Consider the following 14,175-nt stretch of genomic DNA (forward strand, 5'->3'; position numbering starts at 1 on the left):
TATAATTTGAACGTATATCACATTGTTCTTCGTACCTTGTTGTAGCTGATAGTATATTTATATTCCTTCTCAACATTGAGGATGGTCCGGAGTCTCCGCACTTTGCCGCAGCTGATGTTGTTTCACAGTTTTCTTCGGCCTCTTTTTGATTTTGAGCTTTCTTGGATCTTACTTCACCAATAGCTAGATTCTTGATGGCTTTACAAGAAGGTTTTTCATTACCTACAACACTTAGATCAACTTGCTCCACTTGAGAGCCGTTAGATTCATCAAATGTTACGTCACGCATGATTTCAACACAGCCGGAGGTTTTGTTGAAGATAGGGTAGACGTAGGCATTTGATCCATAACCAAGCATAAAATATTCATTAATCTTATGAGCAAATTTAGAACTTTTAGCTTTCTTATTTAGAATAAAGGATTTACTACCAAAAACTCTAAAGTAAAACACATTTGGTTTGTTACCGGTTAGAAGCTCGTAGGCGGTCTTCTTCAAAATCATGTGAACATATAATCGGTTGATGGCATGATATACGGTGTTGATTGCCTCTACCCAAATTTGATCTGAGATCTTATACTCATTGAGCATTGTCCTTACCGACCCTATGAGTCATATTCTTCCTCTCGATAACTCTATTTTGTTGATGTGAGTAGGGTATCGAGAATTCGTGCTTGATCCTTTATTTATCAAGAAATTCTTAAACTTGTGTATTCTTGAATTCGCTTCTATTGTCACTTCTTACCCTTTTGATCTTCATATCAAACTCATTTTGAGCTCTTCTCATAAATTTCTTGAATATGGCTTGTGTTTCACTCTTATCATGCAAAAAGAATACCCAAGTGAAATGAGAATAATTATCAAAAATAACCAAATCATATTTGTTACAGTCAATGCTTATATAGGTAATTGGTCCGAATAAATCCATATGAAGAAGTTCTAATTACCTTGTGGTCGTCATCACATTCTTGGTGGGGTAAGGAGCGCCAACTTGCTTCCCCGCATGGCACGCACTACAAATTCTATCTTTCTAAAAAAAATTGTTATTCATAAGATGTGCTCCCCTTTAGAAGCTTAAACAAATTCCTCATGACAATATGGGCTAGTCGGCGATGCCACAAACAATCCATGCTTGACTTGTGTGATTGGATCATTTTGCACGCCTCCGTTGATGAACTTAAGGCACTCCTTACCATTCGTCATCAAACGCTCACTTGGTTTGCTTGTATGTGCATCAAACCTAAAACCTCTCTTTTGTTTGTTATCCTTTATCTTAATGGTATTGTATAGTGCATACTTGGATTTGTATGTCTTAATGCACCAATACTTAACCAAAGTACTTAGCCTCTCATTTTTTTAATGTTTGCAAAGATTCAACAGTAGCACAAGAATTTATATTAATATTGTAACAACGAGAGTCACCATTGCTAGTAGAAGCATTAGAGAGTAAGACTGCATCATTAGAAGTAGGAGTGCTATTTTTGAGGATATCAGTTTGTACTTCAAGAGTTTTATGAGTTTCATCCGAACTTAAGAGTTTCTCTTAAAGTGTATAATTGCTACTCTCAAAATTAGTAATTGAGATTTTGATCAAATCAAGATCTTTGGTTAATTTCTCAACTTTCTCCCTCTCTTTAGCAAGAAGCTCCTCAAGTTCAAGGTTTCTCTCCTTTTCAAGGATAAGTCCTCTTGCTTCTCAAGGATCACCTCTTCATTCTCTATCATTTCTATTAGCTCTTTCATTTTAGACATAGTATTTTTACTCAAATTTTTAAGCATGCTTTCATAACCACTATCACTATCGCTATCTAGTAGCTTAGGTTGTAATTTTACCTTGCACCCTTTTGCCATGAGACATTTATGAGTGTCATCATCACTTAAGTCACCAAAAAGTGACTTTGTCAGTGTAGAGAAGCAGACGACGATGGTGGTGACTCCTTCATCATCGAAGTCAGAGTTGGAGTTGGAGTCCTACTCTTTGCCGATGTGAGCTTGACCCAAGTACTTCTACTTGTGGGTCTTGTACTTATCCTTCTTGAAAGACTTGTTCTTCTTCTTATCTTTGTCCTTACTCTTCTTCTTGTTCGAATAATCGGCGATAAAATGGTCAACTTCACCACACTCATAGCAAGCCCTCTTGTATGTTCTTTTCTTGGGCATGTCACTCTTATACTTGCTATAGCCACCCTTTTTCATAAATTTTCTTAAAAAATGGCTATCTCTTCATCATCCGAGCTTTCTTCTTCACTTGAGTTTGACTCTACAACTTGCTTGCTTTTGCTTGCCTTGAACACTACTTCTTTGTTCTTGGAGGTGTAGCTTTACTTGACAAGATTTTTTACTTCATTTGCTTTCTCCTTCATAAACTCATGAGTAAGAATCCTCTCAAGTACATTATTTGGTGTGGCCCTCTTGTAATCACTTCTCTCCCGAATGAGTGTGACCAAGGTGAGGTTCTTTGGTGCAAAAGCTCTAAGCAATCTTCTCACCACCTTTTGATCATCAAACTCTTAACTTCTAAGCCCTCTAATTTTGTTCACTAGCACCATTATCCGGTCATACATAGCTCGGGGGTTTCATCATCCTTCATAACAAATCTTCTCAATTTGCCTTCAAACAACTCAATCTTTGATTCCCTTACGCTTGTGGTGTCTTCATATGTGACTTGAAGTGTATCCCATATTATTTTGGCCTCCTCAAACCCATCAACCTTATTAAACTCCTCGGGACTTAAGACGCCAAGTAGCACACTTGCGGGTTGTGCATTACAGTGTAGATTTTGCTCTTGATCGGGGGTGAGCTCATTTTTTTCATTCGGCAACACAAAACATGTGCAAACAATCTTCTAAATACTTGTATGAAGAGATATTAGATGTAATTTCATTTTGTGCCTCCATGTGGTATAATGTGTACCATCGAAATATGGTGTACGTCTGGAAGGCACGAAAATATAAGAAATGGAAGCATTTAATTTATCATAATTGAATTCAATTGTAGCTCCCTTACCTTTACCATTACCCGATGTTGAAACATCATCCTTCGGACTCTTCGGGCTTTCCACACCTTTCTCCCCGGATACTGACATCTTCAAAATCCTATAAGAGGTGAAGACTTGTAGAAGTTTAGGCTCTGATACCAATTAAAATGTTGCCTAGAAAGGGTAAATAGGTGAAACCTGAAAATTTAACAATCTGAACACAACGGATTAAAAAAATGCGGACTCTCCGCAGATTTGTCCGAAACCTCCGCAGATATGCGGAGATTCTGCATAAATATGCGGATGCTCCGGACTTTCTAGAGAAAACTTAAATTAATGCATATGCAAAGACAACGAGTATAAAATCCACAAATTACCAAGCACCAGAGGTTGTTTTTCAACCTGTATATCCAAGTACTTGCAGCTCAAACCTTACAAAGAGATAGGTCGTGTTGAAACCCTAAAATCAATGGAAAATAGGGATCAGAACAAATCACAATAAATTGACAAATGAGACACAAGGATTTGTTCACCGAAGTTTGGCCACTACACTAAGAAGTGCCTACGTCTGAAAGTGCATCTAGGCCCCCTAAGTGGGTTTTGGCTTATTGATGACAAAACGATTAAGGAACTAACATGCTTTTCTAAGTTATGAACAGGTTTAAGCATTAGTTGTAAAGATAAGTGACGTTTGACGCCCGTCGAAACAAATGGAGAATCAACGAAGAGTACTCAATAGGATTTAAATTATTTTATTTTTGAAATTGAGTCTAGGATAGCCGCTCTATTAATAGGGTTGCATTTGATTGCTTGGTTAGCGTCTCAATGCTCAAGATATCCCTTAGAACCAACTAGTTGAGAGACACAATCACTCACGGACACCGAGTTCATTCTGAAAAAATCCACTGAGTCCGGATACTCCGGTACTCAGTATTTAGCCCGGAGTCTCCGTGGTAGACTCCGGCAGAGAGTCTCGGTTACGGTTTATTTTTATTGAAAAAGGCCGGAGTCTCCGGTGTTCACCGGACACTCCGGTAATTTATGGGTTAACAGACCGGAGTCTCCGAGGGAGACTCCGCCAGAGAGTCTCGGTTAAGTGTTTATTTAAAAAAAGGGGGGACCGGAGTCTCCGGTGTTCACCGGATACTCCGGTAAATGTTTTAGTGTTAACCGGAGTCTCCGAGGGAGACTCCGGCAGAGACTCTCGGTTAGCGTTTAATCTTTTGATAAAAGAAAAGAGAGACCGGAGTCTTCGGTGTACACCGGATACTCCGGTACCTGGAGAGGCCGGGGGGTCTGGCTAGTCTCCGGACTTAACGTTTTTGGAAGGACTGTCAGGACCGGAGACTCCGGTGTTCATCGGAGACTCCGGTAATTTAACAGAACTGTAACGGCTAGTTCTGACACGTTATGTGACCGTTCTGACGCAGTTTTTGGATTTAGGGCCGGATACTCCGGTGTACACCGGATACTCCGGTCAGTTCTGACAAAACAGTAACGGCTAGTTTTTGAGAGAGAGCTATAAATGCTCCCACACCCCATGGCATTTAGAGCTTGCTGTTGCTGGTAAACTTTAGACCTCTTGAGCACTTTAAGAGCATTCAAAGACCCTCCAACCACCTCTATTGCAAAGTTTGCAAATTTTTAGAGAGTTTGTGTTTGGAGAGAGTTCAAGCCACTTGAGCATTGAGTTCTTCATCGAGTATTCGCTGCGATCATTTCTCTTGAAGCTTTGTGCTTCTAGACGGCAAGGTGTCGCCCGTAGAGCACCCAAAACTTGTGGAGTGCCACGGGAAGTTTGTAAACATCTTCGAATTGAGTAAGAATTTCTAGCTTGATCTTGGTGGTCGCTAGAAGAGGATAGGGTTGGAAAGGACCCGGCTCTTTGTGAGCTGCTCAACGGAGACGTAGGCACTTCTTTGTGAGGTGGTCGAACTCCAGGATAATTTCTCGTGTTCGTATTTGTGCTATTTGCTTTATTGTGAGAATTTTGTGATTTGTCATATAAATTGCTTTAGTGGTCATCTTGCTAGTGTTAAGTGTTTTTCTAGCTCTGTGATATCCAGTAGACCTAGTTTAAACCTTAGATTCTAGCTATTAGCTTTAATTCGTAGTTGTTCTAAAATTCCTGTATAGATCGGAGACTCTGGACTAGACCGGATACTCCGGACCATACCGGAGTATCCGACCTTCACCGGAGTATCCGGCAGATTTAATCCGTTGTTTTAGTTTTATTTTTCAGAAAAGCCTATTCACCCCCCTATAGCCACTTTCAACGTCTCCGTTGAGGAGCTCACAAAGAGTCGGATCTCTTTCAACCCTTTCCTCACCTAAACGATCACAAAGATCAAACTATGGTTACTTACTCAATTGTAGGGGTAATACAAACTTCCCGGGGCTCACCACAATATTGGGAGCTCGACGGGCGACTTCCAACCATCTAGGTGAACGAATCACCAAGAGTAACAAACACGAAATAACTGGCTTGACGAAGAAAACGAGTGCTCAAATGATGGATTTGTATCTCACTAGCACTACTCCTTTCTCTCACTGGATCCTACCAAAGATTTCACCAAGAATCACAAAGGGGATTGGAGATGGGAGCTTTGAATGAACTAGAGCTTCTTGTCTTAGGTTATGTCGAAAAAGAATGCATGGTTACTTTTGGATTGAAAAGGTGTGGAGTATAAATACTCCACTCTAAAAAACTAGTCCTTACTCTTGGAAAGTACAGACCCTCCGCAATTAGCCCAAAGCAACTAAAGTGCGGACCCTCCGCACAGTTATGCGGACCCTCTGCATTTTCTCAGTTCAAAAGAATTAGGGCTAACAAGGGTGCAAGACTTGTGTTCGATGTCTCTCATGGTTTTGTTAGTTCTCTTGAGCACTGTTTCTAAGTAAACAAGTAATTTTCGTATCCCCTTAATAGTACGACATCCTAAACTCAAATTTTAAAATGATAAAAGAATTTAAAACTATAAGATCCATGTATCGCTTTCCTTTTTTTCTTTTTTTAGGTCACCATGCGTCGAATTTTCACTTGATGGAATCACACATGTCCATACTTCATAACCCTTATTAGTTCTTTAATTGTTTGTAATTATCACCAAAACCTACTTAAGGGTCTAGATGTACTTTCAGTGGTCCACCAAAATCGACACCTTCTAATACTCAATCCGCTTTCCCTTAAAGTTGTGCACCCGCCACGGACAACCCTCATTCACGCATTTGATATTATATTCCTTCTTACTTGACTTAACAACATAAAATTATCGTCGAATCGATGTTGCCTATTAAGTCATAACATCCTTCATAGCATGACTGGTAAGATAAATAGCCCTCTTGGTCACCTCATTATGCGTATACTTCTAGAACATCTGATTCACTTCATTCATTATAAGGTTGTTAAAGTCGGTATTGTTCAAGTTCGTAGGAATAAGAACTTCGTCCTCATCATCTGATATGTCAAACTCAAAAGCTTCAACAACCTTAAGATCATCTCGCTCCATCTGTTTAATTAGAGAAGGGATCTGTTCTCCCTCGTCTGTCTCACTGATCGATTCAATCGAATCATCCGATGAATGTGCAATATCTGGATCGCTATCCTTATTATTCTTCTTCTCATCATACTCTTCATCATCACCCTCCTTCTCCACATACCTCACCTTGCATATTTCTAACTCCCTCCTTATTCTTCCATTACACATGCGATATAGGTGATCAACTTCTTTTCACTACATCCTGCGAGTACATCCTTCATACTTGATTTTTCTTGAACAGGTACACCTTTCAGTACACACCATCTCTCATATAGTTTCATACAATGCTAATAGTTATCTCTTGAACTTCAGGATCTATTTTAACACCTCGCATTAACCAATCGTATAAGTATCCGACACTCTTCTGCATATGTCTAAAAATACTCTTATCCATTGACTCAAAGAGCGGTAGTGCCCCTTCCAGACCATATAATATTTCATTGTCCTTATAAAAAATCATAAATTACCACTTATCAAGTATATCTGTCAACCATCGACATAAAATCTTAATATTATTCGGATAGAACACAAAACAATACGTAAAGTTATATCTACAATAAAGCAACATTAATTAAAAACATAAATCTACATTGCAACAAAAAATTATCAGGTCGCTACATCAAATATATCTAAATATTACATCTATTACCTAAGTTATGTACACTGTAAATCTTACATCTAATACATAACCTATGTTTAAATATTACATCTAATTACTAAAATATGCGTATAAATAAGATCTAATTACTAAACTATATATATATATTCATAATTTTAAATCTAGATCTACATTCTAACCTATATTGGTTGGTTATTCTACCGAGTTTGAAAAAAAACCTCAGTTCTAACCCATATCAAAATCTAACATTAATGGTTATCCTACCAAATTTATAAAAAACCAAAAAAATATATCTTCTTCTTCAAACAGGACTTCACCTCTTATTTCCCCTTCCTCCCTTCCCCTCTCCCGCTAAGTAGAAATGAGGTGCTACCCCTCTCTCAGCTGCGCTAAGTAGAAATGAGGTGCTAATGTTGATTAAGACTACACAGGCATATTTTATATCAAAAGATCTCATCCGAATAATAAGGTCTCACCGGGGGCGCTGTAATAGAGATCTCATATATTCATTATGCAAGATTAATGTCTCATCCGACGAACCAGTTATATATACACGTACTCGCTAGATTACCACTGCTATTCGATTTTCTTACAAATTTTTTAATAAAAGGAACAAGTAATTTTGCAAATATAAAAAAAATTCGCGACAAGCCACCGGGCGTTGCGCGTCCTCCGACTCCACTCTTACCTCCCTCTGACGCAGATCCCCAATCAAACAGACGCACGCTTCCCCCCGGAATCAACCCTCCCAGCTAATTTAATCCCCCGCTCCTTCTCCACTCGCCAGCCCCAGCCCCAGCCCCCAGATCCTCAATCTTCCCGATTGGAACCGGGCAGAAGCTGCGGCGGCTACGGCGTTTCTAGGGTTAGCTCTTGTGCCACGGGCATTTCCCAATACTCCGCTGCGAATCTTCGTATTACGCGGCGCCTTTGTGATTATCATTCCGAATTCGGGGCCGATTAGTTGTTGTGGTCTCTATACAACTCAAGCCTCCCCCCTCCTATTCTTCAAATTGTATCCTTTTCGCTGCACTTGCCTGCGTGGTGAGTTGGAAATCCTGTGGTGTGCAGCCGTTAGCTTTCAGATAGATATGTGCACGGGCATGAGTGCATAGTTGAAAATTACATTTTTTTAGGTGATTGTTATGTATTCGAATTTGTTGTATCGTCTTTGAGGTATGCATTCGCTGTTGTAAAATGTTGAACTGAACTTGTGTTGGCGTTAGATGAGTCAAGCAGGTGGTTTCTTTTTGCTTTTTTTTTTCTCTCTCAGGCATTCATCATAGAGATATGTTTTAGCTGTTGCAATTGGAATATTTGTACGATTTATGGTTTCTCGAGTTGAAAATTGCGCAAATAATCTGGCTTTTCAATTTTCATGCACAAGATTGGGAATGCATTTGGCTTGTGTAATTTTTCCGATGAAACATTTTGTTCACCAAATGTAGCTGAAAGCATATTCTTTTTTTTTTTTTGTTTATTAGGTAACACAGAGAGTAATTTAAGGGCTGAACTGTGCAACGAGATATGGATGCAAAGAAGAAGAGGAACAAGAAGAAGAAGGGAAACCAAGGGAAGAACACCGGTGATGTAACTGGAGAAGCTGCTCCGCAGGACCACAATCACGAGTCAGCTCCAACAGACAACAATCACGAGCCAACTCCACAGACAGATCATAATGGCACAAGTGCCCATGATACCACATCCTCTGTTGGAGAGGGGATTCCATGCTACGAGAACAATGAATCTACCATGACACAGGAAAATCACAAGGTCAGCAATGCAATCCCTGCAGATCAGAGGAGCATTGGGATGTCAGAATCTAGTGTGGAGCTTGACGTACACAGACTTAATGATGCAAAACTCGTAAGTGGTTCACTGGTTCTTTAAATTTTGACTGCTGTTTTTGTGCACATTTACAATGCTTAGGTGAAAAACTATTTAGTGCCACTTAAATTGACAATATATTATTATCTTCACTAAATGATGGTACATTACGTTAGCTATATGTGGATCACGTAACCTTCTTTTAGTTCGCACTTCTCTAAAACCAGCTTTTAAATAGCGGATGTCAGTTCATATCTGATTAGCTTTGGCATATCAGATATTGGATGTTTGGCAATATATCAGATATCGGATGTTTGGCAATATATCAGATGTTATTTTCCCATGTCGGAGATTGGAGTTGTTGATAATTTTGAGTTATGTATGCATGCAACATGCCTATTTGTACCAAAAAATCGTAGAGTAACCAGAATAAAGTTCATTACATATGCCTCACTATGAAATACCAAAAAATCGTAGAGTAATCAGAATAAAGTTCATTACATATGCCTCACTATGAAATATTATACATTAATTTCATAACTCAATTAAGTTATTACCTAATACATGCAAGTTTACCGGACAGGAACATATAGCCCATGTCAGACCGAAATATCGGGTGAAATATCAGCCATATCAGGTTGTATTGGCTGATATGTTCCAATCCAACATATTGAAGCAACATGACATATCGGTACAGTATTTAAAAAATCACTCCTGGGCGGTGCCTAGTTGCTAGGCAGTGCCCTACCGCCTTGATTTCGTGCTAGTCAATGCGTCTGTGTGGTTTCCCGCCTAGTCAGTCAAAGTCGGGTAACATGACTAGTCAGGAGCTCACTGGGCAGCAATTTTCCTTCTGGGCGGGTGCCTAGTGCTCTCTGCAGCCCATTAGGCGACGGGGGATTGTACTGATGTAGTGTTGTGATGTGTGTTAAGTGTGTTACGGGTTACCAATGCCAATTTTGTTGTTTTAACATACCAATCTTCCTGTATTTAACATGCCCTTACATGTGAAATGATGAAATTTCTATAAAAAATAACCAAAACTACCCTTGGGGCCATGAAATAGTAAAACCGCCTAGGCAATGCCTGACCGCCCACCTAGCGCCTAGCGATTTCTGAAACATTGTATTGGTATTGTTCAGTGGCCTCACAGGAATATCAGCTGATATGTCCCTAATTTTAGAAGCATCTCCAATTTCATATGCCTTCGCTCATCCTGCTTAGTTTTGTAGGTATTTTTGTAAAGAAAGATTCTGTTGTAACTTCTACAATCTTATCTCTAGAAGATGACTGTATGTGTTTTTTTTTATCAGTTATCATTTATTGGCCTCCTCCTTGAATTGCACCTTCATTCATCATTTTTTTTATTTGGTTCCTTTTCATTGGAGCCCTGGTCATAGCTAATATGCCTAGAAATTGTATGGTATGTTTCTAATCATATGCTGCTCTTTTAACTGTGAGTATTGCCACTGCAGGATAAATTACATGAGACAATAAAGCATTTGGAAGATGAAAAGAGTTTATGGCTTCAAAAAGTGGTATGTATAGCTGACCATGTTGCCAACACGAGTAATTGAGGAAAGGGTCATAGGACAAATATAAAGCCTGATTGGTGTTTACCTATTGCTCTGGAGTTTATATTTGGTACCAGAACTTGCAATACTTGTGAAAAGAGTATCATTTCAAATTGTATCCAGTATCCACCCGGGCAATTTTCCAAAAACTACTACACGCATTAGTCTTTCCCCCCTATTTTATCATACAATGATATATGGGCCAATAGTGAACACTCAGTCTGCCTTGTTTCACAGAACAAATGAGAAGATCTACCTGGAGCAAATTTTAATTTACCACTTTCCAGAGTACAAAATTTTAGTTTTCTCAATTATGTACTACATTTGGCATTCAAGACGCATACATGTTAAAGTAGTTATAAACTCTACCTTTTACAATATTTTATGACTTTATGTCCACATGTTAATGTGTTTGGTTTGATGATTTCGCTGCTGAAGACGAGTGAATGATATTTTGAAGTACTAGAGACATCACATAAGAAATACTGTTTTATTACTTCTCCTGCAGAGCATCCTGGACAGTGAACTTGAAAAGTTGAATAACAAAGTGGGTTGTCATTCACAAAATGAGGTATACTCTTTGTGCTCAATGCAACCATCATGTGACTTTTAATGTAACTGGAGAATTACCTTTCTAGAGTCAAGATTATCTGCCCTTTGACTAAGTGACTGAATTTATACTGTCGATCTAAACCCTTTGACTAAGTGACTGATTAGGTGAATGAATTTATACTGTTGATCTAAAATTTTCTTTGCTCTAATCTGCAGGTACTTTTAGAGGAAAAACTGAATAGTTTGCAAAATGGTTATGACTTGCTGGTTAAGAAGGAGGTACTTAGTGTTGCTTCAGCTGATTTCTTTACTTGAGTAGCAGTGTGCATCAATATTGCCTGGATTCAGGAGACCGGGATTCGAACTTGAAGTTTAGGGGCTGTTTGGTAGAGCTCCATTGGGTCTGCTTGAGTATATGCAATGATAATGTACACACTTATGTATTATGCCTAGAAAAGAGTGAAAGAAAATGAAGCGCCCTTCTTCCATTCTAATTTGTTATTCTAGAACCTCAAAATGACTAGATCATTTTTTTAGCCTGATGAGCAAGTACCATCAGCTCAGAGCTCTGGTATTAGATGTTAGTGTGTTAAATCTTGTAGGGTGTAAATCAGGCTTGAATTGTTTAAAGTTGCCAAAACACTGGTGTGTTTATTCCTGTTTTGTTACCTGCTCTTGTTATAAGTTTTGTTCCCTAATTTCGTGTAGGAAGTTTTGGATAGCAAAGTCAGGCGCATAGAGGACATCAATGACACCTTAACTCATCAAGAGGTAACATATGAATCGCTAGTTTCTCTGACTGTGATTTTAATTGGGATTAATTTGAAAGCTAATTTATTTTCTTTCTTTTCTTTGGTTGAAATGTTGCTCCTTTTCTTCAGGCTTCTCTTAAAGAAAGATTAAGCGGGCTGGAGGAAACAAATAAAGCCTTGCAATCACAGGCATGAACTAAATTTTGTTTTGACTCTCATTTTATTTCATTGCAGTTGGCTGAGCAATATCCAGTGGAATATGATTACTAGTTAAGAACTGATTTTGGTTGGTTGGTGGTATCTAGTCACTTGAATCTCACGAACAGTATTAATTATTTCAAGGTGCTACATCATGTATTATTTTTTTTAAAAAATCTTGTTGTTTATTTACCGGAATTTGAACATGTCAGAGTTGGACCTTGTGCGATCTGATTGTCATTTGTAGTATAGACATAATTCTAGTTATATCCTATGATATCACTATTTAATAACAAAGCCTGGCAGGTGAAGGTGTTGGAGGAAACTTCAAACAGTACTGTTGAGGAAAATCAGAGGTTGGTGAAAAGTCTGAATGAACTGGATTCAAGAGTACAAGCACTTGAAGCAAAGGCTGCTCTTAGTGAAGCCTCGATAACTGAAAAGGTAAAAGTTTTGCATAATATTTTTTATGGTGATTCTTAAGTGTTCCATTGTAAAGCTGCCTGTTTGACCTTTCGATTTTTGTTATCTACAATCGAGTATTTATATCTCCAGTAAAATCACAAAGTATAAAATCGTAATCTTCAGGTTCTAGTGTATAACATAAATGTTAATGTAGGTCCCTGAATTTAAGGTGATGGATCAAATGGATTTGACCGGTTCAGTTCTCCATCAGCCGACCACTGGTTTCACCGAGGTAATTGGCAAAGTGTTTTTTTGGGGGGTAAACTATTAGAATGTTTCTTTCCTTGCACGTGACTTGTATTTGTTCTTTCTTCAACGGTTTAACTGTACCAAATTACTTCTGCTTATTGTTATTCATCCCATATAAGCACGCCAATGTGACAGTATCAAATCTAGATATTATAGTCAGATCTTTTGCATCATCGCATGTATATACCTTCAAATGGATTGGAATTTGATTATTCACCTTTCTGTCAAGAATTTAATTTCAAATATAGATTAGTAAGTCATAATTATTTACACAACAATTATTTCTCCCTGCAGGGTAACGAAATGATTGCTGACAGAGGTCTGAACAGTTCTGTGACAATTATTTCTGATAGTAACTATAGTCAAATCAACAACAGTCACAGCAATGTGTATGCTAGCAATCATCAAGAAGAAGCATCAACACAGCTTCGGGAAAAGGTCAGCAACAATAGTACAGCCCAATGTCTCATTGATGCGAATGAGCGTCAATTTGATGAACCAAGAATGAGTGAAGAAATTGTGCCAGTTCCGTTGGATGATATACAGATTCATGAGGATGATGACCAGCAATCAGGAGAAGATGAGACAGCTGAGGTTCCATTTTCTGACGCTCCTATCATTGGTGCCCCATTCCGGTTGATTTCATTTGTTGCAAGGTATGTCAGTGGTGCTGATTTGGTGAGTGAAAAATAACTCGTTGTCTGCCTATCAAGATCTGTACATTGGAAAGAGGGGTCCCTTTTTGATTGTGCTGATCCGTAGCTCCTTCAGTAAGCTTTTGAAGTTCTTACAGCATGTTAAGATAGGATGAGTGCGCTGAATTCAATAGAGATGTGGAAGCTCTGTTCATCCATGCAGTGCTCGTGTCGCTGCCTTTTTTTTCTCCCTCCCCGTCATTTTTTCTGGTGCAGGAGAAATTCTTGTTCTCGACTTATACAAGGGGCTGTGTACCATGGCCCTTCTATACCAGTCTGACCATGTGAAAGTTGTATTGACCAGATATTCCATTTAACATCTGAAATTATGGTATACGCCAGGAGATGCTAGATGCATTAACCGGTGTTTCTTCTGAAAGATGGCTACTTGGATCGATTTATTGCATGTATTGGATTGTGTTATGTTGTTAATTTACATCATTGTTGTCGTATTATTGCCTTTATTTCTCGCGGTGTGCTTTTGCAACTATTTGCGAGGTCCTATGTTGTGGTCATCTACTTGATGCCACGTTCTCTTTTTCCCTTCCTTTTTCTTTTTTGTGGAACGTTCTGGGTTGCTCCAAGAGCTGAGGAGCAGATGTTAACTCATTTATGTTAGCCTCCTCATTTGAAGAATGACAATCGTAAACGCTGTGGTGCCAACATGACCTCCAGCTTGATTTTTCAACGGAAGATAACTCCGGGAGTAACTGTTTCTGATGAACCAAAG

The 14,175-nt window shown here is 38.8% G+C and overlaps 1 protein-coding gene across 6 annotated transcripts; it reads left to right on the top strand.

Annotated features, from left to right (window-relative positions):
* The first annotated feature begins 7,767 nt into the window (after positions 1–7,767).
* LOC133916168 (uncharacterized) lies at positions 7,768–13,894 on the top strand. 6 transcript variants are annotated; one of them, XM_062359715.1, is made up of 10 exons: positions 7,768–8,177; positions 8,618–8,999; positions 10,436–10,498; positions 11,043–11,105; positions 11,303–11,365; positions 11,795–11,857; positions 11,968–12,027; positions 12,343–12,480; positions 12,656–12,745; positions 13,045–13,894. In XM_062359715.1, exons 2-10 carry the CDS (start codon positions 8,661–8,663, stop codon positions 13,441–13,443), a joined length of 1,278 nt encoding a protein of 425 aa, XP_062215699.1. In that variant the 5' UTR covers positions 7,768–8,177; positions 8,618–8,660; the 3' UTR covers positions 13,444–13,894. The 6 variants fall into 6 exon arrangements, with proteins under 6 accessions (XP_062215699.1, XP_062215702.1, XP_062215703.1 ...); XM_062359718.1 differs by having other exon boundaries at positions 7,768–7,998; positions 12,671–12,745; XM_062359719.1 differs by having other exon boundaries at positions 7,768–7,998; positions 12,671–12,733.
* Positions 13,895–14,175: the final 281 nt, after the last annotated feature.

The sequence above is a fragment of the Phragmites australis genome, chromosome 4 (assembly GCF_958298935.1).
Source record: "Phragmites australis chromosome 4, lpPhrAust1.1, whole genome shotgun sequence".
NCBI classification, from domain to species: Eukaryota; Viridiplantae; Streptophyta; class Magnoliopsida; order Poales; family Poaceae; genus Phragmites; species Phragmites australis.

Bases quoted from the DNA above. Each gene is read 5' to 3' on its own strand.
- LOC133916168 (XM_062359715.1), top strand. From the start codon at position 8,661: ATGGATGCAAAGAAGAAGAGGAACAAGAAGAAGAAGGGAAACCAAGGG. The intron at 11,858-11,967 runs GTAACATATGAA...CCTTTTCTTCAG, and splicing joins ACACCTTAACTCATCAAGAG to GCTTCTCTTAAAGAAAGATT. The intron at 12,481-12,655 runs GTAAAAGTTTTG...ATGTTAATGTAG, and splicing joins AAGCCTCGATAACTGAAAAG to GTCCCTGAATTTAAGGTGAT.